We start from the raw sequence: 26,932 nt of genomic DNA, 5'->3' as shown, positions 1-26,932 counted from the left end.
CAAACCATTCCTAAATTTGGTGATTTGGGGGACATTTCCAAAAATGACTTCAAAATTTCGACCCTGCAGCATTGTATTACCCACATACTTTTAGGTATCAAGACAAATCACCCCAAATATGAAAGCCTGGGGTCCTCTGAACAGTTTGATGCCCAATATGTATAGGTGTACCCAAGCACGTGGCGTATAGGGGCCCCAAAACAAAGACCCCCATATGGTCTGTCATTTCAGGTACTGCAAAATCAACACATTTACATTGTTTTGGGGGGGGCAAAGGTAGAAAAAAGTGCGTTCACCCCATAAAACCATATATTTTTGGAAAGTACACATTCCTGCGAATCCAAATTGGGTATGCATGTCTTTGTACTCCAAAGTACCAAGTCGCAAGCCTTTCCTAAATTTGGCGATAAAAGCAACTGTTTTTACATTTCTGAAAATCGCCTAAAAATATTGCAATTGGCCGCATTTATCTCACCCAATTTCTTACATACAATTGTAAAACACCATAAATATTGATGCCAAGGGTCTACTGAACAGTTTGATGCCCAATATGCATAGATATACCAAGGCAGCTGGCATGTGCGGACCCCAAATAAAAATAGTGAATATGAGTTTTCTCCGCTGCCCATTCGCCTTCTGTGAACATAGACCCTTGACTTCATATTATTTGCCTCAAGACCCTCCTAACAGCAATGACCCCCCAAAACCATACATTTTTGGAAAGTACACATTCTGCCGATTCCAACAAAGATAACGACGTCTTTCTACACGAAACTACCAAACTGCAAAGCTTTTCTAAACATATAGGTTTTTACAACATTTCTGAAAATCGCCTAAAAATGTTGCAGTTTGCCGCATTTATCGGACACAATGTTTTACGTACAAAGAAAAATCTCTCTAAATATGGACGTCAGAGGTCTAATAAATAGTTTGATGCCCAATATGTATAGATTTACCAAAGTATGTGTTGTGTATGGACCCCAAATGAAAAACGTAACTATGAATTTTCACGCTAGCCAACTAAGCTGCAGAAAAGAGAACCCTAACTGTACGTTATGTGCCGTAAGACCCCCAAACTGTAAAAAGACCCCCAGAAACCCATATATTTTTGGAAAGCACATATTTTGGCGGATCAAACTAAGTAAAATCTATCTTTCTATACCAAAGCACCAAACAGCAAAACGATACTAAAGATACATAGGGAACAATAATGCAGGGATAAAATTGCAATAAAACCACAAAAATAGCGTAAATCAATGAAATAACAAAATAATTGTTCTGACAGTGTAATTAGTGGCCGAAATCGATTATCCAATAGTCACGCTGCCAAAATAACACGTTTTTTAGGCAAAAAAAACAAAAGATAACAGTATAATGAATTCGTAAAAAAAAAAAAAAACACCTGTTTGTGTATACATATTTGTGCACTAATAAAAGTTATCTGAGTGTGCAAATACATGTAAATAAGTGTAAATAAGTGTAAATAACTGTACAAAAGGGACCAAGTGTGCTAAAATTAAAAAAAAAAAATTTAAAAAAATTCCAATCTTTACTAAAATGCATAAATGTACTGTAAGTATGTGTAGGTGCAGGTAAGTGTGTAAAAAAACGTGCACTTACCGTTTTTGGAGCAGGAGAATCGCTGTCTTCTTTGGAGGAGTCCTGGCAGCGTGTCTGCAGAGTTGCTGCGCAGCAGGAAGTGCGTGGGCGGCTCTGCAGGCAGGAAGAAGGTGAGTGTAGTAGCAGACGCTCCATGCGATGCGTCTGCTACTTTGAAGTCGGATCTGCGACAATCGAGTCGCAGATCCGACTTGACAGCCCCCCAGCCCTCGTTGCCTAGGGGGCTGTCTTCTCTCCCCACTCTCTGCGGAGGCGGCAAAAGCCGCCGAAGCAGAGAGAGCGCTCAGCTGCTAAAGAACGTACAATGTACGTTCTTGGCAGCCTGAGCATTTGCCTGCCAGCACGTACGCCGTACGTGCTTGGCAGGCAAAGGGTTAAAGGAGAAGGAAACCCCCTTAAAAAAGACCGCTTTGGAGAAGATGGCGCCTGTGAGCTCAGTGGACAGGACCTGCGCAGAGGGGTGAGTAACAAGTTAGGGGCATTTGCCCAGGGGGACAGGTAGGCCAGGGTGGAGGAGGGAGGGTTTTTGCGCCCAGGGAATTTCCTTCTCCTTTAATAAGTCAGTTAATATGATATAAACTACATGTTGCTTAAGTATTCATTTTGGGGATATAGTTTTCCATTAAAGAAAAAAAAAAAAAAAAAAAGAACAGCAGTGCAGGGTTGGCCCAATCTCGTTGCAATTCAGGTTGTGCTCGACAATTCAGATGTGCTACTCAACCTTTTTAAGCCATGGAGAACAAGGAGTAGTTGCTGTTCGAGGAGTCGCTAGTGTTGCGGCTTGTGGTGGGAGGCCTGGGGTGGGGTTGTTCTCAGGGTTATATTTCCCTTTAACCTCAAAAATGACTCCAAGATGGTGCTGCAGCCTACTTGTCTTTGGCTTACAAGAATCTGGAGGGTGTGTAAGTGCTGTTCCAGCCCAGCTGGACATATATGCAATAAACACAAAGACATTTATAACTTCCACTTCCAGCAGAGTGGACACACTAATGGTTGCCATTAGGAAGCAAGGTCAATTCACAATACAGCAAGAAAGTAAGATGGTGGAGGCTGTTCACAGATTAATATCTGAAAATGAACAACAATTGAATAAGCTTTTTATTTACCATGACAAATGCTGAAAACAAGGGACACAGGCCAAATCTGAGAATGAGAAGCATACCTAACTATGTAATAAAAGTAAAACTTCAGTCATATTGTAAGAATTGTGCACATTGGTTGAACCAACTCAAACCAATTGCAAAAGATGTGATTTTTAGACTCCAGATTTTCCATTCTTATCACTGTAGTTGCTCCATGGCTTTCCCCTCCTGATAACATAGCCATTATCAGGGGGGCACAGGGGGTACTGTTGTACCGGGCCGGGGCCTAAAGGGGGCCTGGCTGTGCTCCACTTTTCAATTAGATTGTTACTGCTTGGAGAAAAATTCAAAAAACAAATCTAAATTAAAAATCTTCTTGCAAAATATTATTCTCATTTGATTCTTTGTAGTTTCGAAAAACGGTCCACACACATCCTGAAGAAGGGAGGCTGTGTCCCCCCGAAACGTTGAAAATTTATTGTTGGTGGCATTAATAAAAGGGTAACAATCCCCGACTGCAATATTGGTGTGTGCGGACCGTTTTTCGAAACTACAAAGCAGCAAGGTGACCTGGCAAGGTCAACGGTGGACCAGCACCACTACGCAGAATAAGTGGAAGGAGGTGTGCGGTAACACAAAGTTTTATCTCATTTGATTCTCACATGTCTTGAGAGCTACTATCTTCCCCCTTATAAAATTCCTTGGAAAGGTCTAATGGCCAGTGGCAATCACTTGGCATTTATAAAAAGTGTGCTTACCTGGACAAACTGTTAACTCTTCTTCTTCCTCACCATCTTCAGTTTGCACAACATCGTTATTGCTGTTTATGTTAGAAGTTGGGGTCACTAAACTGAAAGATAAAATGCACAAAACAATTATATAGGTATGGGATCTAGTATACAGAATCATCTGGGTGATAGACAATTGGACACAAGGAAGTGTTGGGCTCTCAGGAGTCATGATTTCTGTTTGCAATAATCCAAGATCATTCAATTGTTATATTGATGGTGATATTCTGGCCAGTGCTCAGGATATTGCAAATCACTAAATATATTTCTACTCATATCCCCAACAAGTAACTGGCGGTAAGCTGGCCAAATAAAATTCAGATCTGGACAACTTGGTCATTCAAAATGATCAAATCCAACTAGAACTGATCCTTCAGAATGGAGAAACAAAGCAAAAGTTCATCTGTTGGAATGGATGTAATAACTGAGCAAAGACTGACGTTTCAGCCAAACCCAAGGCCTTTCTCAAAGTGCCAAATCTACAATGCACATGCCTTAAATCCACTTAATGGCAGGAATATATATTATATATATATATATATATATATTAATTATAGTATGTGTGTGTGCGCGTAAGACAAAGGTCTTAGATGGAGACCAAAACGTTAGCCTGAATTATCTTTCAAATTTTTTAAATAAAGGCAATTATTTTTAAAACTTCTCGGTGTGCATCTGTTTTTCAAGGAACTTTTTGTATACAGCATGCACTGATAAACACCCGGTTTTATTTATTTATTTATATATATATATATATATATATATATATATATATATATATATATATATATATATATATATATATATATATATATATATATATATATATATAAATACTGTTATTCTTTATTGCACTTCTGACAAAAGCTCTCTTTATGATTTATGAGTTCAAAATGATCATATGAATTACCATATTGTAATGGTTTTCAATTTCTTGGGAAGACTACTATGAAATGTATTCCTTCTTCCCATGGCACTCTGCAACATCTTTTTAGCAAGTCTGCTGGAGTGTGCTGAAAAGATTTATTACAACAACCTTACCACAAACACTTAAGCAGACAGCAAGGATTTATGATAAAATATCCAGGTGGTGAAAGGTAGTCCACAGAGGCTCTCCCTAACGTCAAATACGTTCTTGCTTTATGAAGAAATAAACAGAAACAACGCTGACAAGTGACAGGCATGTAAGCAGATTTGGGAAGAGGAAATAAAGCCTTTAAAACCAGCAAATTAACTCCTACATTACTAGCCATCATACTTGTAAGCAGAAAAGGCAATTGCAGCAACTTACCCAATGGCCTCATTGACTAATTTTGTAGTGTTCTACACTAGTCATGTGCAGGTGGACCCAAAACCTATAGTGACCCATGGGTTTACTGGGGTTTGGGTTGAATACTTGGGTGACCATTGTGGGTAAGGGTTGGCCATGGATCTGATTGAGGAAGTACACTCCTCCTCTATTTCCCAAGATACCCTGTCTTGGAATAAGAGGCATGCAAAGAAGTAGCTTACTGAGCGAGAAGATGCGGTTACAAGTTGGGCGGGGGTCCACCAATAGCAACATTTTGTGGGTTAGGGTCAGGTGCGGGTTAAGGTTTTGTGGGTTAGGGTCGGGTGTGGGTTGAGTTTTTCCTAACCTACACACCACTATTCTACACAGTTATAAGTTATTCTACACAGGCAGCATTATACAGTACTGGTTAGAACTTAGGTCCGGAATGTACTTCTCTACAGAATATTGATAATATATGGAAATAAAAGAAAAAAAGCGCTTACTGCAATTGTAAAAAAAAAAAAAAAAAAATTTAAACTACAGTGGAAGGACCCATATCTCATTTCAGGGGAATGTAAAGGCAAATAAATAAAATCCCATTTCCACTTTATTAAATGAAAAAGAAACGTATCTCCAATATTTTTAATTAAAAAATGTGTACCATTTTTATAAGACACCTGACTGTATGCAGTGAAATTCCCCCTTCGTTTTATTTGCTCTGACAGCTGCGGATAGGTCCCTAACTGCTCTGCAGGGAAACAATCATAATTTTAAAATGGCGGGGGAGCCCCCCCGACCTTACTTCCCAGAACTCAAGCAACTTTGTTTGTTTCCCTGTAGAGCAGTCGGCGACTGTGTAGAGATTAGTATTGGATATTATTTTTGCCCCCTTTAAAGGGATCCTGTCATCGGAAAACATGTTTTTTTCAAAACTCATCATTTAATAGTGCTACTCCAGCAGAATTCTGCACTGAAATCAATTTCTCAAAAGAGCAAACAGATTTGTTTACATTCAATTCTGAAATCTGACATGGGGCTAGACATTTTGTCAATTTCCCAGCTGCCTGTGGTCATGTGACTTGTGCCTGCACGTTAGGAGAGAAATGCTTTCTGGCAGGCTGCTGTTTTTCCTTCTCAATGTAACTGAATGTGTCTCAGTGGGACATGGGTTTTTACTATTGAGTGTTGTTCTTAGATCTACCAGGCAGCTGTTATCTTGTGTTAGGGAGCGGTTATCTGGTTACCTTCCCATTGTTCTTTTGTTTGGCTGCTGGGGGGGAAAAGGGAGGGGTGATATCACTCCACTTGCAGTACAGCAGTAAAGAGTGATTGAAGTTTATCAGAGCACAAGTCACATGACTTGGGGCAGCTGGGAAATTGACAATATGTCTAGCCACATGTCAGATTTCAGAATTGAATATAAAAAAAAATGTTTTCTCTTTTGAGAAATGGATTTCATTGCAGAATTCTGCTGGAGCAGCACTATTAACTGATTCATTTTGAAAAAATGTTTTTTTCCCATGACAATATCCCTTTAATGTTTCCAACTCCAGTGGCAGGGACAAAGATCATGGAGCCAGATTTAAACAGGTAAACTGGGATTCTCATCGAAGGATTACTTTGCTGCAGCCACTGGTTCTGAAGAGTTGGAGAAAGTGTGTATTAAACAAATACAAAAACTATAATATCCACTTTAGATTACATGACAACACAGGACCCAGTGCAGTCTGCATATTCTGATTATTAATCTGTCTTGCTGTATTGGCTTCTATGGCAGATATTTGACTTGTGCTGTTTTGATAATTTATAATGATCCCTAAGCTTATTCTCCCAACAGAAGCCCAGACCACACTGAGCATGTGTGTGGCCTTGCAAAGATGCTTAACAAAGTTACAAAATGATGACCCCCTGTAGCCAACTTTGAAAGCATAAATCATTTGTTTAATTAGCCGTTTGGTGCAGTAAGTTCATATTTATGTTTAGTATACAAAATACAGCATTTCTATTTAAGACTTTAGTTACCCTTAAAGGGGTTCACCTTTTATTTCTGAGACAAATTGCAATTGGTTTTTAATTTTTACTATTTGTGGTTTTTGAGTTATTTAAGCTTTTTATTCAGCGGCTCTTCAGTTTTCAATTTCACCAATTTTGTTGCTAGGGTCCGAATTACTCTAGCATCCATGCATTGATGTGAATAAGAGTCTGGAATATGAATAGGAGAGGCCTGAATAGTAAGATGAGCAATAAAAAGAAGCAATGACATTAAGGGGCAGATGTATTAAGGGTCGAATATCGAGGGTTAATTAACCCTCGATATTCGACTGGCGAATTAAAATCCTTCGACTTAGAATATCGAAGTCGAAGGATTTTGCGCAATTCATTCGATCAAAGGAATGATCCTTCGAATCGAACGATTCAAAGGATTTTAATCCATCGATCGAAGGATTATCCTTCGATCAGAAAAAACTTGGAAAGCCTATGGGGACTTCGGTAGCTTTTAGGTGGCGAACTAGGGGGTCGAAGTCTTTTCTTAAAGAGACAGTACTTCGACTATCGAATGGTCGAATAGTCGAACGATTTTTAGTTCGAAACGTTCGATTTGAAGTCGTAGTCGAAGGTCGAAGTAGCCCATTCAATGGTCGAAGTACCCAAAAAAAGACTCGAAGTTTTTTTTCTTCTATTCCTTCACTCGAACTTAGTGAATGGGCCCCTAAATGTCTTGCCTTACAGAGCATTTGTTTTTAAGATATGGTCAGTGACCCCCTTTTGAAAGCTGAAGTAATTAAAAACTTTAAGCTAAAGACATAAGTTCCACTGTAACAGAATCCAGAACCATTCAGAATAATGAGCCTTTGATGGAGTTCCCTTTTGAAGGTACAGGTATGGGACCTGTTATCCAGAATGCTCAAGACCTGGAGTTTTCCAGATAACAGATCTTTCCATAATTTGGATCTTCATACCTTAAAAAAAATCATGTAAGCATTAAATAAACCCAATAGGCAGGTTTTGATTACAATAAGGATTAATTATATCTTAGTTTGGATTAAATACAAGGTACTGTTTTATTATTACAGAGAAAAATTTTTTAAAAAAATTTGGATTACTTAAATAACATGGAGTCTATGGGAGATGGGCATTTCCTAATTCTGAACTTTCCGGATAACGGATCCCATACCTGTACCCCACTTTAAATCTAATATCATAGCTGCAATATTCCATGATGAGAAAATGATGAGTGGTGGAAAAAAATCACCCAACTTGTGTTCCACACATTTCTAGGCACAGAAGTTAGCATCAAATAGAATTTCTTGGTTGTGAACTGAGCTTGCAAGAACAGTATGTTTTCATATATGGAGAGTCCACTTTACTCACTTAAAGCCTCACAAGGACTTATGTTAAGGGCTCACATATACCTCAATATGGCCATGTTGTACATGTAATTAGATATATTCTTGTTTTTAAACTATGGTGATATTGGTGGCTGCACGCAATATTGTAAGCTTATGAATGAAAGTTCCTCTTTTTTTAAACAAGGATGGCATATTACCCTTCACAAGGAATAGGAAATTGCAATCCGTAAAAGGTTATTGATATCTCAAAAATATATTGTGTTACAAAAGAAAAAAGGAGAGAGAACAGAATATCAACAAAACATATCTGCGTGCCAGTTTTATGAAAAATGCAAGCCATGTACAAAAATCTCTTTCTCCAGAAAGAAATGTCAATAGCCTGCCCCTTCTTCCCACAAAAATATGAATGGTAAGTGCTATAAAGAACAGTTTACGAAGATAGGAGTGAAGGGAAAAAATAAGCAAGTGGTCTTACTTCTCACAAGAGACTGGCTCCAGATCCGTTCCTGCACCTGGAACTGTGTCGGAAAGCAGGGTCTGTGAAGATTGGAAGAAAGAAAACAAAATATAAGCAGATGCTGTAATTTATTATCACAGGTTGTGCTATATTAAACATTTACAAAACAATTCAAGCAGTAACTTTATAAATACACAGGGGGATGCTGGTTAGGGGACAGAGAAAACTATTCTCTGTAACAAAGCATCTCTGGTACATCATGCCCCATGAATTCTGTCTGATCATGCCATCAACAGATGGTTAGTACAGATATCAGTGTGATAGGTGGGCATGAAAAGCAAGATTAATGGTAACCTTTTCAGTAATGCATGCACAGGCATATCAGCATATCTCCAAACTCTACCTAATAGCCATACACCACTGTTCCCCCGATATGCCCGTCAAAGACAGGAGATAATAGGTTTATCCAATGTTGCGGCCCTAGGGCCAAACGATCGAATTATAGTGACATGAATAGGCGCCAATGGGAGATGTGGTCCTTGATCGGATGGGAAAATCAAACCTGCCCAATCAAATTTGGCTGATTTTTGGCCAGATATTGGTCGGGGAGGCCCGTCAGAAGGCTCCATACACAGACAGATAAACTTCTTATCAGTCTAAAGGACCTGAATCGGCATCTTAAATCTATTCGTGTACGGCCACCTTTATTTAGATGGAGCAGGCCAGATTCATAGACCTGTAAGAAGGTGTGAAGTTTCCAGAAAGTAGACCACGTTTCTAGTGGATTGAGGGAATGGTTTGTTATGGGTGGATTAGCATCTGGCTTACATTTCATTGAACATATATGCATCTGGTTACTTAAATATTTAGAGTATAATTCTTAACCTCTCTAGAGCAGAACTGCTTTAGTCAGATATCTAGCTAGTTTTATTCGACCAGAGCCTCAAGCGAGAAAGATGATCAAGAGCTCTATCTACATCTTGATAAAAACCCTGTGAATAAAAAGAGCTCTTTGGTTTAGCAGCTCCACATCCTTCCTATATGCAAGCCTTACCACTCTTGAGCCTCACACTTTCAACTCCTACGTGAGATTAAGGTGGCCATACACGGAGAGATCCGCTTGTTTGGCAATATCGGGCTGATCCGATCATGGGCCCTAGGGCCCAACGATCGGATCCTAACGATGGCTAATGAGAGGTCGAATTGCGGGACCGCATCAACGAACAGATGCGGCAGCGATCCGACGGGATTTTTAGTCCCGTCCGATCGACATCTGGCCGACTTTCGCCCAGATATCGATCGGGGAAGCCCATCGGAGGGCCCCATACACGGGTCAATAAGCTTGTATCAGCCCATGTATGGCCACCCTTAGTAGCAATAAAATCTGACAATTTACTAGCATCAGCAAACCCACAGTACTCCTCAGCCTTCACTTTATATTTCTCAAGCAACTTACTTTGATAAATACTGCAAGGAAGGTTTTTATGGATGTGAATTGCTTTGACTCTCAGACAGACAGACAGACAGACAGACAATCACAATATGCAAGTATCACACATCAGCAAAGGCTTGGTTCAACTCAAAAAGTCCATAAAATACTCATTATAAATACATTAATCCCTGCTGTCTTTTTTGCAGGTTAGAACTGAAAATAAAATTGATCTGGTATTGCCCTGTGTATCGGTGCTTTAGAAAATTATTTTAATTTTTCATGAGAAAAAAAACTAGTAGCTTTTACTGTATGAAGAATAATCCTAAGGGGGTTATTTATTAAAGGTCAAGTTGTGTTTTACCTGAAAATTTAGTTTTCAAGGTTAGTTTTCAGTAAAAACTTGGGTTTTTTAAAAAACAAATTAGATTTTTTTCAAGATTTATTATACCCCGAAGCTGGAAATAGCTTGAATCTGAAAATACTCCAGCTGAAACCTGTCGAGGTCATGTAGAAATCAATAGGGTTTTTTAGATGGGTCTCGTAAGAAAACAATTAATTTGAGCAATGCTGTAGTAAACTTCAAGTATTTTCACCCCAAATTCACAGATTTGAGTTTTTTCCCCCATTCAGGTTTCTTTCATAAATAAGAAAACATTAGAGTTGTGAGTTTATTCAAGGTATAAAAAAAACCTCACAAACTCAAACTTTGATAAATAACCCCTTAAAAGTTTAACACCTTTAGTTCCAGGCACATGTTCAACTGGAACAGTAGAATGTTAAAAAAAAAATATATGGATACAGGACAATTTCACAGGCAATATTTTGGGCTTTTTCCTTAACACGGCTCGCGAAAAGACAGGACTGCACAAGAGCTGTATTTTACACAGGTTATTACTGGGAAAATAAGAGCAATATTTTCTTTGCCTTCAACAATGAGACAGAACATCAATACTTCCCCATACTTGTGCTGCAAGAAGGCAGAAATAAACAATGCCAAACACGCTCAGTGTCTCAGGGAGGAGAGGATTGTACAGTGGCTGGAAGAACACTAACAATCTCAATGAGCATGTGGTCAGAGTGAAGAATGAGGACAAGAGAGGGTAACACAGTACTGAATAAAGAACAATGAATGATGCCATAGTAGAGTTAAAGTAAAGACTTTAGCCTCATGTTTAAGGGGTTTGTTCACATTTGAATTAAATTTTAGTATGATGTAGAGAGTAATATTCTGAGACAATTTCCAATTGGTTTTTATTATTTGTGGTTTATGCGTTATTTAGCTTTTTATTCAGCAGCATTCCAGTTTGCAATTTCAGCAGTCTGGTTGCTAGGGCTCAAATGACCCTAGCAACCATGCATTGATTTGAATAAGAGTCTGGAATATGAGTAGGCGACGGCCTGATTAGAAACATGAGTAATGAAAATTAGCACTAACGATACATTTATAACCTCACAGAGCCTTTGTTTTTAGATAGGGTCAGTGCGCCCCCCCCCCATTTGAAAGATGGAAAGAATCAGAAGATGAAGGCAAATAATTCAAAAAACAATGAAAAAACAAATAATTAAGGCCAATTGAGAAGTTGCTTGGAATTGGACATTCTGTAACATACGAAGGGTGTTATTTACTAAACTCCGAATGCAAAAATCACGAAAAAAATATATATTTAATAAAATCACACATTTTTCGGGAATTTATTAAACCCTGAGGATGGAAAAGTCTGAATCAGAAAATCCGGCATCTCAGACCTGTCGAGATTGCATATAAGTCAATGGGAGAAGTCCCAATGATTTTTTGATGTGCGCTGGGTTTCGTGCAAGTTTTTGGGTGAAAATTCCGAAAACAAACGTGAAATTTGTGAAAATCGTATGAATTTTTTTAAAAAAAAAAATCGTAAAAATCGGATTTTTTCCCAAAAAAGCTAATTCTTGGGAAAATGTAGTAATAAATAAGCGTAAAAAAACCAGAGTGGATTTGATCGGAGTTTGTAGCCAAAAATATTGAGATAAACTCGGACTCTGATAAATAACCCCCTCAAAGTTAAGTTAAAGGTGAACCACCCCTTTAAGGGGATTTTTTAATTGTTTAGTATAACATATTGGCAGTTTATTCTGACCAGGTAAGGACTACCTATCAGCGTGATTTTGTTAATTATTAGGGGATGTTGTCATGCTGTTCATAATCAGATTATGAGACAATTTACAATTGGTTTTCGTTTTTTATTATTTGTGGTTTTTGAGTTATTTAGCTTTTTATTCAGCAGCTCTCCAGTTTCAGCTAATTACCCGAACAACCATGCATTGATTTGAGTAAGAGACAGGAATATAAATATGATAGGGTCTGAATAGAAATAGGAGTAATACAAAGTAGCAATACCAATAAACGCGTGGCCTTAAAGAGCATTTGTTTTTTAGATGGTAAGTGACCTCCGTTTTAAAGTTATTTATAAGTGTAACTGCAACTGAAAGCAGCAGCGGTCTCTCCCTTTATGCAGTGCCAATTCAGTAAATTGAAACAATGAAGCAGAAGTCATGTTTGCAGGCTTCTTTCAGGCCTGTTAATTTGCAGGCCTCTGCTACATCATGTCAAAAGTCAGAAGCACAAGGGCAGAGGCTAAAAAGGGACAGTGGGCTTAAATAGCAATCGCAAATAACTTCAAAACCACAAACGTGTTTAATTAACATGTGTGAATTACATTTTTGGTCATTAGGAAACATATTATTGGGTGTGCATCCCCCATCTGTAGACTCAAAAAAAAACATTGGGGCTCATTTATCAACACAGGGCAAATTTGCCTCTGGGCAGTTACCTATAGCAACCAATCAGTGATTAGCTTTTTAAAGACAGCTGCAAGAAGAACAATGAATGCAGCAATTTGATTGGTTGCCATGGATTACTGCAAATTTGCCCAGTGTTGATAAATGATCCCCATTGAGTCTCTTTGTTAAAAAATTACTCGAATAAAACTTCTCAGAACAGGAAATAAGCCTCATTTTCTATAATAAAATTATTGTTTTCGTGACTTATCAAAATATCCATGTAAGTATGATACATTGTTCATGCTATTTGTTGTATTAAGCACTGAATCCTTATGTATGCTATGGGAAGAATTGTTCCTTAAAACAATTCTCTCATTTAGTCCCCTTTTTAAGATATGTCTTGCATGAGACCTCAGGACAGAAATAGAGGAATAACCATTATCTCAAACTTCAGAATGGAAAGTGGGACTTAAGTTCACTCTGCTATGACACAGCAGAATACAGGTATAGGATCGATTGTCTGGAATGCTTGCGACCTGGGGTTTTCTGGATAAAGGATCTTTACGTAATCTGGATCACTGCAATACAGGTGAATGTTATCCCTTTAATAAAAGTTTAGCTTGACCTGACAAGGTCACTTAACCCCTGCGGTTATCAGCACTCATATCTATTCGGACTGTTTATAACAAGACAGAATCTGGTTGATGACATATTCAGATTAAACTCAGTAGTCTCATATTGCTGTACAATACTGTATTTAACTAAACAACTGCATAAGCATCTTGAAGGCTACTTTTACTTTGTATGTAAAAAAAAAAAAAGATGGAGAAAATGGCAATGCGCTGTCAACCGTCTCAAGTTTAGTAAGCACTCACAGACATGGCATCGGACTGCCAATGCTCATATATGCCAGATTTCAGTCTGAAAGTTCAAGTGGAGAAAATGTTAGGGACATGGTTATCACAAACTGTCATACTGAGTAATTTCCCTTGTGTCGGTCTGTAAACTAATCTCAAATTTCCTTGAGTCAGAACTATAGCGGAAATAAAAAAAAGTAATATAAACTTCATCCTATTAAAATAAGAAATATAATAAATTAAAAGGTCTGTACCTATTCGGAATTAATCAAGTTTCTCTTCACTATTTCCCTCTGTCATCTGCATCTGTCATTCTCTCTTCATGCAGAAATTTGGTACAGATTTAGATTGACAGTTGGTGTAATACAGCTTTGAGGGAGGATCCTTTTGCCTAAAAGATGTATGTTGTATGTATCAACAGAAATCCTGTCTCTCTACATGCAGCATTTGTGCAAAAGGCAGTTATTTTGTTAGATTTTGTTTGTGCTTGATTCAGTTATGGGATTCAGCTCTACTATATCTGCTAGGACAAGGAGGCCCCCAAAAGATATATTAGACCTGTCTCACAATGAAAATCAGACTTTTGTATGAGGAGAGAATGAAGACATACAGATGCTGAGCAGGGGATAGTAAAGAGTAACTTGTTTATTTCAGAAATGGTACAGAATTTTTAATTAACTTATTTCCGTATGCTGAAGCTAATAGAGTATTACATTTTGTATTTCTGCAATAGTTCCCCTTTAAGAAAGGTCTAATTGTCAATTGTGTTAGATCAGAGAAATTACTTATGCCATCATTTTCTAAAATCCTAGCAGTCCGTGCAGTCAGGTTACATCTCCAAAAACTAGAGTTTTCAAGAAACAACAAAATTGATAAACAATTATGACAGATTTCAATAATATCTTGGTAGATGAGCTGGATAGGTAAAAGAAATGACTGATTCCAGTTCATTATGGATCTCAAAAAATTAGATTAGAAATCATGAAAACTCAAATAACACAACATGTATAGGCAAATCATTCATAAATCAAAGAGAAACTCTATTAGTCTTACTAAACACTAACCTCCGACCTCAACCCTTGTGAAATATTCCCCTTAGCATTGTGCAAGGATTCTGCACGTACGTCCATATCCACAAACATTAGGCACGTGAGGGTATGGGCGCATAAATTATAAATCTGTATGATTAATGACATTTCAGATTTTGTAAGAGGCATTTTGCAGCTTTTTGGCTAGCATTCAACAAGATCATTGAACTTCTAACTAGACTTCTGAACAGTGCCGGATTTCTGAGAAGCAGCATGTGGCGAGATAGATCGTGTAGTTTAAAAATCAAATTTCTGTTCGGTAACCCATTTTCCGGCTTTCTCATAAAACCTAGTATAAATGTTTCACTCTCTCGCAGGACATACCCCAGAAATCTCAGAGAAGAGTAAAGGATGTATTGTACCACTTTTCATGTCCTTGTTCCCTACCTCCACTGTTCCGCACAGGTGAGGAGCTTTAAATTTAAAATTTACTGCCGGTTTCTAGGGCACAGATTTTCTTTGCTGCAATTTCTTAGAACATTATTAAGGCCCCTGTTTGCTCGGAAAACAGCATGGTACGGCTGGACTTCACATAGCCGGCATTCTGTTTGATCCTCTTTCTTGCAGTGTGTGTCTTTTGTAAGCCATCATCATCTATTTATAAAGCACCAACATATTTTGTGGCAACTACAGCGTTGAGCTTGTAGAATGAGAATTATTAATGCTTAGAAGAAGTATAAACTAAAACAAAAGCAGAAAATAACCAAATATTGATCCTACTTTTCCCAGTGTTCAGATCACTTTACTAAATGACTGCAGATTACTTTTCTATTGGTACAGGCATGGGATCTATTATACACAATGATTGATTTTCCCAGAGAAAGATGTATTTCTGTAATTTGTATCACAATTTTTTAAAGGGACAGTAACACCAAGAAATGAAAGTGTCTTAAAGGAATGACAGCATAATGTACTGTTGCCCCACGCTGCTAAAACTGCTATATAAACACTACTATAGTTTATTTAAATCAGCTACAGTGTAGCCATGGGAGCAGCCATAGGTTACACAGAAGATAAGTTCTGAAGAACCCATTGTATCTGTTATTGCTTATCTGTTATCTGCAGTGATGGGTGAATTTGTCCTGTTTTGCTTTGCTGAAAAATTCTCTAATTCGCAAAACGGGTAAAAATATAATTTTGACGTCCAGGTCAATTTTGATGTCCACGTCAATTTCAACATGTGTGTCAATTATGACGCCCGCACTAAGGTCAATGGTCGTCAGAATAATGTTGCCGCGCGATAGTTTTGATGTGAGCAACTATTGCGACGTGCGTCCATATTTTTTTAAGATTTGCCGGCAACTTTTTGTGGCAGTTTCGCAAATTTATTCACCCGCAGCAAAACTTGGAAACGGTCAATCTTAAAATCTTTGCATGGGTGAGTGACAACTTCACTTCTTTCATTTGTCAGTTGTATATACACAAATCTACAAAATTAGTGGTCTGTCAATTAGATTGCTTTGTACATGGCTCAGCCACGTTCCAGCTGTTTTATCAGTGATGATACCATGAATACAAATGTTTAGATTTTTCAGGTGCTACATGTTTATCAGCATTGTTCCTATATGACCAAACTTAAAGGGGTTGTTCACCTTCCAAAAACATTTTCAGTTGAGTTGTTTTCACATTGTTCTCCAGAAATAAATACCTTATTCAATCACTTCCCATTTTTTGCCGTTCTTTAAAAATCAAAGTTTAAATTTGAATGTTCCTCAGTAATTCGGTGCAGATTCTGAACGGTTACAATTTTGCAACATTTAGTTCAAACATTTCTCACCAGCATATCTGGAGTATTAGCAACTATTGTATCAATTCTAGCAACTGCCTGTAATGAAACTCAGGGATTCTGCTCAGCAGGGACAACAATAAGAAATGTTTCTACTAATGTATAAATAGAACAGCACCGTGACCCCCTCTAGATCTACTTTAGAAGGTGAAAAATTAGACTTTACACTGCAATATTAGAAAAACAGTCTCTCATAGAATATAGAGAGTAATTGGAAAACCTCTTTATTTCTGGTAAAATATCTGAAACTAACTGAACTGAAAAAAGTGTGGTAGGTGAACAACTCCTTTAAACAACAGCTAAGTTCCTGGAAAATATGTAATATCACATCAAGATTTCAGACTGTGTTTCAGAGAATTGTATATGTACTGCATTACAAAATATGCAGTTTTCTTTGTACAGTAGAACCCCCCCATATTTAACATTTTTCAGGGGACCAGAAAAAAATGGTGTATATACCAGGAAAATGTAAAGGGAAGTCAGTGAAATGTATTATGCATAATATATAGGTGGGACCACAAAAGAACAATGTAAAATGAGTGAAAACTAAAAATCAGGGGATGTAAAATTGAGGTTCCACTGTATATCAATTGGCAAAATTAAATTGAAGATTGTGCTTGCAAGTCTCACATGTAGGGCAAGATCGCCACCTAGAGGGTGCATATATAACTGTGGCCTTTCTCAAATACACAATACCACACTCAAGGGTGCAGTATACATTTCTTATATTAAAGCATTAACTGCCACTAGAATAGAGGAGGCTGAAAAGCGGTTAAGTCTTCTTGTTAAAGCAAGGTATTTTAGATATTTTTCCCTTCAATGTTACTATTAAAAAGGTACGTGGGGTGCATATACAGTATGTAGCTTTTATTATTGGAAGGAAAATGACAGTTAATGTTATCATTCATCAGAATGGTGTTTAGATGTTAAAAAAAGCAAAACAAAAGTCAGCACAAACTTCTGTCACCAAGGTGAAATTGCACACAAAAAAAAAAAAAAAGACTATGCTCTTTACATTCATTACTTACTTCAAAGTACAAGGCACTCTAGAGTCCAATGCAAAAAAAAGCAACATTCCTCACAATCAATTTATAGGATCATACTTTTAAATAGAATATGGTTACTGACCTGTGAGTTTTTATCTTCCTCATCCTGTGCCGGAAAGGAACTCTCTTCAGGAGGGCCTTGCACTAAACTTTCTGAAGGCTGCCTGCTTGAAACACATTGGTTCAGTTGCTTCTCGGAATCCTCTTCCTCGTTATCTACTGGCCTTGGTGTATCATCATCTTTTAAATCCTCAGATTCTTGGTTTAAGCTGTCCTGGCTGTCTGATTTTCCCCTCTCACTACGACGTAAAGGCGGAGCAGACAAGTGTACTGGTTCTCCAAAATTCATCTTTTGCAAAAGTTTGCTCTGAGCTTTCTTCAAGCTTTTCTCATACACCTCTAGTTGACAGAGTATTACCTGAGTGTATAGATTTGGGTCCTCCCCTTTTGGACAAAATGGCACTCCCCAATAATAGTGTACAGTACTGCCAGTTTGTCCCTTAGAGTCCAGACCTCTACTACTATCTCCAGTCTGCATTCCTGTGGTGTCCCCGTTAAATAATGTATTCTTTTCTTCCAATCTCACAAAATTTGTTGCAGTTTTATCCTTAAATGTTTCAGCCTGGAGTGAATAGGGCAACATGGTACTATCAAGCTCAGCACTCTCTGAAGAGTGTGAGCATTGATCATCTATTTCCTGTACCATTGGATCAGAAGTTAAGTTCTCTCCTTGAAAGAGTCTGCGAGGAGTCAAGCCCAGCCTGCAAGGGGACCGTTTAGGAAAGACGGGACTTAATGCAAGTGCTTTATTAGAGAACAAGGAAACAAACTCACTGCTGTTACTTGGACAGGATGATGCTGTTCCACTTTCCATCTCTGAAAAAGGATCCCTACATTTTGGTGACAAAATTACACTAGAGCTTTCCACAATATCCTGACTTAGCCGCATCAGCCTCACCACTGGGCATTTAGGTCTACTTTGACTAGAGATAGCAGAGTATTGGGAAAGAGACTCCTCTTCAGCAACCTCCTTTGTGACGAAAGGTGAATTGAATGCCTCGTTGCTTGTCTGTTGTCCTGAGCTCAGGGGAGTTTCAGAAACAGTAAAGATTTGGGTAAGAAGTCCCTCTTCAACAACATCTCCCGTAAAAACTGTCTTCTGAATGGAATGTGCTTCCTCATCTACCTGTTGTGCTGTGACTCCCTTTGTAAACTCAGAAAGGGCAGATGCTTGAGAAAAGGGCTGCTCTTCAGCAAGTTCTTGAGATTTAACGGGCTCTTTCATAGTCAGCGCCTCTTTAGATACCTGTTGTACTGTTATGTTGTTGGATGGTTCAGAAAGGGTAACGTTCTGAAATAGGGGTTGCTTTTCAGAATGGTCTTCTGCAGCAAGAGTTTCTTTACTGGAATGTAAGGGGTCTGTATTCTGCTGTGTGGTTGCTTTGCAAGGCTCAGAAACTGTGCAGCTCTGAAAATAAGATAAATATATTTAACAAAATATGCAGTGGAGACTTTTCATATAGACATATATATACACGTAGTGTTCAAATCAAACTTCTAAATATCAAGTTTGCAAAACCAGTCATTCCTTGATATATTTTACCAGAAAATGTGAACACAATATACATACTTGATAGAGTTCATCTGCATCAATCTTAATTGCATAATTGCCACCATTACATTTTTTTTTATTCCATTTAATTTTTAATATTTGTAAAGGGCCAATAACACCATAAAAGTTAAATTGTATAATTTACAGTTGAATCTTGTTTATTTCTTTTAACAATTTGTCAATGCATATTAACAAGTTCACTGCCATTAGGGTTCACAATATAGACATATATATTCCAATATTTTAACATTATGCTCACATATAATTGTGCACACAAATTATTTATAGGCATAAACAAGTAATCAGGAACAATGCAGAATACAGCAAAGGTCACTCAAGATCCAATCAAAGCAATTAAAAATAAAAAATATTATTCTCAGGGGAGCCAGTTACATACATATACATACATATACACACACATATATATATATATATATATATATATATATATATATATATATATATATATATATATATATATATACATACTCTTGCATCGACAATGCGGTATGTGCATGACAAGAGCAAGCAATTATTCACTATTTATTTATATTCTAACTGCAGATAGATCAAAATGTATTGACAGTTGACATTACTAGGCTTAATCGAATTGGTCTAGCAACTCGTACCACCCACCAGCAAACTATTTTGATCAGCCAAGGGCACTTAGTATATAATATGTTAGCCCATGAGTCCTTATCTTATGTACATTTCTGGAACCTGTACAATGCTGCAGAAGTCACACAACTGATATACCAATAATAATCTTTGGTGGCCAACCAATATATCCCCCCCCCCCCTCAATTATATTCAAAAACCATCCCACTTGCACTTGGCTATGAAAAACTTATAATACAACAAGCTTCACATAAACACAGGCTTTAAGTGCAGTTCTGTAGTATATTTACCTGTGTCTTTACCACTGGTTCATCTCCCATTTACTTTCCCTGTCAAAAACCTTGGCTTCATTTAACTGAAAATCTGTGGCATGGTTTAAAATCTGGCTTGAAGAACAGACCTAAATCATTATCAATGTGCAAAGCTGGTACGTACTTACCTTATTATTAAGGCTGTTAGAGCTGAAAAAGATGGCAGGCACTAAATTCTTATGCAAACAGAATATTTTTTTTTCCTATCATAAAACAGTGTCACATTAAAAAACTAATTTGTGCTTTAAAATGCAAACATCACAGAGAACAAAATTCAGAGTAAGATTTGTAAGATTTGTTATTTAGTTAAAGTGTCTGAATGCTTTTGTAAGGCACGCGATATGTAACAACATAATATTATGGAAAACATTTACATGTAGACTCTCTTCAATAGCCTTTCTCAAGAGTTCTTCTTCTTCTTCCTGGCTATAATTTACATGGTTTGCTTCTTGCTCGCTCATCCTCACTGCAAGGGCCAGCTGTTCTTCCTCGGTCATCTCTACAACCAAGAAAAACAAATATTTTTGTCTTTAAAAAGTAGTTTTTTGTCTTCATTTATCCATTGGCAAGGATAAGAAATGGGAAAGCAAACAATATTCTGTTTCTGAACAACATAAATAATAATTACTTATTAATGTTCAATGCAAGAAAAAAATTGCCACTTCAAAATGAAAACGCCTTAAAACATGCACAGTGGTGCATGTAGAGATTGCATTAGACCCAAACCATTGCCAAGTCCCATTGTTCCTCTGAAATAACTGGAAGCATTACCTGTTTGCCATTGAAATGAAGCATACTGGAATGAAGAGGAGGTTTTCAGCAGGAAGTGCTTGTTGGCCTTCCCAAACCCCATGACTACCTTCAGAGAAAGTATTACGTTGATCACCGGTGGCAAGTTCTATTACACCCTTTAATTTTTTGCCCCAGTCCGAAACTAGTATAAAAATTTGGTATCAGAGCAAAAAAGTGTGTGCTCACTGAGGCATGTTGGGGAAATTAATTTTTATTTTATTGGAGGCTAAGGGAGAGTGATTGTGATTAGTCTTTTCAGGGAACTGTCATGATTCATCCCAGGTTTTTTAAGATCACAAAGAGGGCGAAATGGAAGGCACCTACAAACCTACAGCAAGCCTTTTCCATAGAGCAGGGCTATCCAACCGGAGGCCCATGGGCTGAATATGGCCCCCCAAAGGATTATCATTTGGCCCTTAAACATGTTAAAGAGATATAATCGGTTCACTACAGATAAATTGGACAGCACTGCCCTAGAGGATACGGTCGGTGTTATGTACTACAAATGTGCTTTTGTTTAGGTATTACAATTCAATGTATTTAGCCTAAACTTACGTGCTATTTTCCTCTTTACAGATGTCCTTCTTCGATCTGGATGGGCAATGTTTTTCTCCAATCTATATGTATTTTCCTCCTGTTTACAAAATAAATGGTAATAATGTTTAAATGACCAAAGTAAACTGTCACACGTTCCAATATGTCACAGATTGACAATTGAAATTGTCAATCTGCTCATGCCATATAATCAGTATGTAGTAGGGATGTCTAAAGCAACTGGACTGAGTTTTCTTGAAAAACTTTTCACCACTCAATCGAATGGCTTATTCAGTTTAATGGAGTGGTAGGATACTCCTTGGCATTGTAAATCCTTAAGGGTAATGCATCCAATCAGAATGGTTCCACTGAACATATTCTGTTCTACAAAACACTGCTCTGCTCTACAGACCACCACTCTAAATACCTGCTAAATGTTATCTTTCCAGTAGCTGCTATTTTCATTCTTTCAGTCAAGCTGTAGCAAAATTGTTTTCTCCCAGCTCATGCAATATACCTTTGCCTTTTAACATCCCTTGTAATTAATTCAATGACCTTACTAAGAAAGTACATATACAGAATTCAACACAAATCTCAACATATTATAATCTTTATACAGAAAACAAAGTAATTAACATGAACAAATCTTTCTCCAGCCTATCAAAACCATTATTTTCTTATCTTACAAAATCATGAGTAATTGTAGCACTGTTCCATTCTACGCGTGCACTGTTTTTCAAAATATATCTGTATTGAAGATTCTACAGTCGGTGGCACATAAAAGGTTAATACGGGTATATAATGCATTTGAATTAAGTAGCAACACATTTCAATCAATGATGTCCCAAGGTTACTCAATGTTTAAAACGCGACATAGTAAATGATTAAAGGCGCACACACACTTTATGATTTTCCCTCTGGATTGGTCAAGTGGAAATTTAAGCAAAGTATGTATAATTATATTCCAGTTACATCATACATTATAGTTGGCTGGGCGCAGCAGTTACAAACATGTATTGTCTCTACAACTCGGTCTTTCAACACTTCCCTTAGCATCCTGTTAGTCAAGAAGGACATGCTATAGGCTTTTAAATTCAGACTCCCCATATAAGGAAAATAACTGTGCAGCAGGATCATTTTATGTGCGCTCTTCTTACCAATGGGCTTAGTGCTGTTTTTAAATTGTTTTTTTGTTGGCTGCCTTTTGTTTTTCAGGCAGAAGAGAGGGAGAGAGAGGCGATCACAGCAATAGGCAACATGAAAACACCTTCTGTAGTAAGAAAGCAATAAGGAATTCATTCCACAGCTGACCTTCAAGCTGGTCCCCTACAGCAAGGTGGTCAAATTTGTGTCCATTCTTTGCTTTGGTTCTGGCAAGTTTGATAAGAGAGTTGAGCGTCTGCAACCTCTAAGCCTTTCAAAGAATCTTTAACTGGATTTGAGCCTGGAATTTTAAAAAGCTTCTGAAGAACATTAATTCTCTCTTCAATCAATCATTGCAATATGAGCTTTGCTTTTTGCTGTGGGTCAGTGACCTGCTGAAGTGTGAATTTTCCCATGAGTATTAAAAACGCAGACATGTTTTCAACAAAGATTTGACTGCGCTGTGCACATCCAATTGCTTCTCTTTCCTCTGACTGATGCCTCACAAGCATGACATGGGTCCCCCTCTTGCTTATCATTTAAACCCTGTTACACAAGAGCTCCATGTTTGGTTTTTTTTTAATGTAAATAATATTCAAGTGTTTTCAAAGTACGGTTGATTCGTGCATTCTAGTTTCATGTACAATCGGACACCATTTTGTACGGCCTATGACCTGTCCTACTAGAAGATCAGGATTTATAGGCTTTGGTAATTTTTGACAGCTCTGCGATAATCATATTTTGGTAGTATTTGGCAGATAAGATGTTTTAATTCTTTTTTTTACCTGTATGAATGATGTATTCAAGTTTGCACCAGATGGGATCAAAATGGTCAACGGTATATACCTTAGGCTAATGGAACACATTGGGTTTGCTCCACTAGTGTATGACAAGAGGCATCATTTGTATTCATACGCTAGCCATTGCAGCAGACATGTTGTATAACAATATCTGAGACGCAGGCCATTAACGACAGGTTTGTCAATCTTCTATAATTTAACATTCAAATTCAAGTTGAGACTATGGGCCAGGGTCAGAGCATAATTTTCTTTAATCCCCGCCCACCCTGGAGTGATTCCACATTTAAAAAAAGAAATGAACTATGACATACTGAACAAAATATTGTTATATTAACTAAATTAAATACATAGATGACAAAAATGACAAAATACACAATTTATTTAAAGGACCACATAGATTTAGTATTTCAGACCAGAGAGCCTTGTAAAAACATTGTGCTTCAGGAGTCAATGCAGATTTAAAAATTACACAAACAGCGCCATCTTGAGGTGAAAGCATGGTGAGAAGGGGAAAAAAAAAAAATGTTTCCCATCTGGCAATCTGATTAGAATTCACTCCATCTTCTCTTTGCTCTGCACACTTCTCATTTCTTAAATGGCACAGCTGCCTTCCTGTGTTTATCATTTAATGAATAAGGAATTTAATAATTGCTGCTGCAGACCATTAAAATGCTAACACAGCTTACAGAGTCTATGCATTATCTGCCTAGAAACTCCCAAGTGCTCCTTTAACACATTTAAAATGCATAGCAGTTTCTCTGCTGCTGTATATAAGCTCAAGTCCTGCAGGACTCCAGCTATAAACGGAAAAGATTTCAAAAACTGCACTTTTTAATCATCTGTGTCGAAAGAGATGCAATAGGTGCTTAAAGCGATACACATTGGCAGGCCGATAGGGCAAGATTTTGTTCAGGCCATTTCAGGAGATTGCGCACGTGGCTTGAGTAGAAATGGTCCCCAAGAGGAGCTGCTTGTAGATTCTGAGCAATATAAGTGCAGTATCAGAAATCCCAAGACTCTCCTACATCTTTTGTGTGTATAAAGGCAGTTAATATGATGCCAAGTGCCTACTGTATCCAACCAACTTTATTCCATCAAGAAAGTGTTAGACACTATCACACTTGACTGTAAATGAGCCGGTCTACATATTTTTTTGCACGGTTGCACCTACCGTATTTTTTTTTTTTAACACAATTGATTTTATTATGTCTCCTGCTGGTTATAATTCATCTGTCTACAGGTTTTGCATTGATTTTCATCTGAAACTCGAACTTTATGCAAAGCAATTTTTTTTACAATTCCAGAATATGCCAACACTATTTTTGTGACAGTTCTGGGAAAGAAAGAAGGTTTCAATGTGAGCAAAGTATCAAGATACCACATTTCAAGAGACATGTAGTTAGTTAAAGTATACAGAGAGAATGCCTATGGTAAACACTCTGATTGGCTGGTTTGCCAATATATACCCACATAAGCTGCCTTTGTACTTTGTTATGAAGCTCAATGACATGCAACAGCCCCCATAAACATAACACTGTGGGTAATTTATAAACACTGGGCAAACTTTCACCTGGGTAGTAACCCATGGCTACCAATCAGATGACTGCTTTCAGTGTTCAACTTGCAGTTACCTGTAAAAAGCTAATCACTGAATGGTTGCTATGGGTTATTGCCCAGGAGCAATTTTGGCCAGCACGGTTTTCATGAGGGGTGGAAGAAGGGGCCCATAGGTGTTGTCTCTTGTTAGAATCAGATGTGCAATTTAGGGAGTGGCGGATGCTAAAACCCATCAAGATCGTGTAAAAATGTTGAACCATTTTAAGATGTCGATAGCCTTCATAATGTTCTTATTTTTTTTCAGTGGGTTCAGCTCGAAAACTAGAATTATTTGAGCAATTTCAGTTTTTTACAGAGGAAAATTGGATTCATTTTAGTTTTCGGGTTGGTCACCTTGAATTCACTGATTTGAGTTTTTTCTTAAAATTGGAAAAAAATCGAGTTATGAGTTCCATCGAGGTATAACAAGCTCTAAAATTCAACCTTTGATAAATAACCCCCTAAGTGGCGCACTCTTGCACTTCTGTCTTGGAACATGGTAAAGTACCCCTAGCGTGTTCAATACCAGTGTGCAATTATTACGACGTTATTTTACAATGGAAAAAAGTGACAATGAAAGACATGAAGACTACCCCATATTATAGGGGATAGGCACATAAGCCAATCAAAACAACCCTTTTTTTAACTAGCAGAGCTTTTAAATTAACAGTGAATGCTTAGATCTGACCCAATGAACCCCTAAGCCTATGATAGTTAAAAAGCCAATAAACTTGGATGGAAAACAAAAGCCTCAAAGTCCAGAAATTGCAGGAAATTTGCAGTCAGATATAAAAACAAAAGATTTGAACTGGTACCCACTGTATACATATACAATGTACAAACATAAAAAGAGATTTAAACTGAAAGCAGCAAACATATTACATCTTTTATAATATGGCTGTGTGACATTTGCTTCCACAAGGTCTTCTCCATCTGTTGAAGAAGTACACTTATTTCAGAATTTCCTCTAAACTATATTTGGTCTGCTAATGGGAAACTAAAGTTTAAGATGTGTACTTACAGATGCAGACTTTAGAGAAAGAGAACCAATTTTCTCAGTGGATAAATAGCATTCCAGGTGTTCTATATTTTGCTAGTTGTTTCGGTAAAGTCTGCAATATTTTCAGGTTCATTGTGCAAAAGACACAACAAATATGTTAAAAGTAAATTGCCGTGTCCTGGCTGCCAATCATATCTAAGAGGAACTGGCAATTGTGGCTATTAATGCTGGGGCTTAATAAGCCACAACCAACCTTTTGCAATGGCATTGTTACTTTCAGGTTTGATATAATTCCCTGAGCTGTAACCATCGCCTTTGGTTGTTGGAATTTCCCAGTTATCACCTACTCACTACCCACTCAGCAGATATACAATGTTTTTAGTGTTAAGTGTGTCCTATATGTTCTAGAATTCAAATGTGTTAAAGCCCAGTTAGAGGAAAATCTCAGTTTCATTTCATAAAACTGATTGATAAGTTGTGTTTAGCATTTAACAATATTGGTTACAAAATTCTGTGTAGCAACAAAAAAATTAGAGGGTGTAGGGCACACACAAGTAAAGTCAGACATTGGACTGTGCTCAACACACTATGTTAATAGATCTCAATGGGTATCTAGGTTAAAGGAGCACTCTATAAAATATATTAGACCATTCTTCTGACATCCAACTCCTGCGTGAAGACAGAATGAGGGGAAACAGATGCTGAGAGAGGAATAGTGAAGATAAACTTGATTATTTCAGAAACTATACAGAATTTTTAATTGATTGTATAAAGAAAGTTTCTTATTTCAGTATGCTGAAGCTTATATCACATTTACATTTTCACAATAGTTCCCCTTTAAGTATGAAAGCATTTTCTCTGAAAGAAAAAGTATTCAGTGGGAAGATATAGTTGGGACAATCTGGTTTGTGCTTCACAGCTACTAAATGGGAGTATCTGATACATGTCATTCTTAGGGTGCACACATAAGGCCCTTCTTCTTGAGAATGAGGT

At 37.5% G+C, this 26,932-nt stretch overlaps 1 protein-coding gene across 3 annotated transcripts in view; it reads right to left on the bottom strand.

Annotated features, from left to right (window-relative positions):
- LOC108710980 (BRCA1-A complex subunit RAP80) overlaps positions 1-26,932 on the bottom strand; it is a 51,011-nt gene that overhangs the window by 15,752 nt on the left and 8,327 nt on the right. For all 3 annotated transcript variants that reach the window (XM_018252245.2, XM_018252244.2, XM_041586229.1), the window contains exons 3-7: positions 21,422-21,500; positions 20,449-20,573; positions 17,616-19,001; positions 8,586-8,647; positions 3,461-3,552 (exon numbers count right to left, since the gene is read on the bottom strand). In XM_018252245.2, coding sequence (XP_018107734.1) covers positions 3,461-3,552; positions 8,586-8,647; positions 17,616-19,001; positions 20,449-20,573; positions 21,422-21,500 — 1,744 coding nt within the window. The remainder of the gene's footprint in view (positions 1-3,460; positions 3,553-8,585; positions 8,648-17,615; positions 19,002-20,448; positions 20,574-21,421; positions 21,501-26,932) is intronic.

The sequence above is a fragment of the Xenopus laevis genome, chromosome 3L, assembly GCF_017654675.1.
Source record: "Xenopus laevis strain J_2021 chromosome 3L, Xenopus_laevis_v10.1, whole genome shotgun sequence".
NCBI lineage: Eukaryota > Metazoa > Chordata > Amphibia > Anura > Pipidae > Xenopus > Xenopus laevis.
This window is presented reverse-complemented; position numbering and strand designations above follow the sequence as displayed.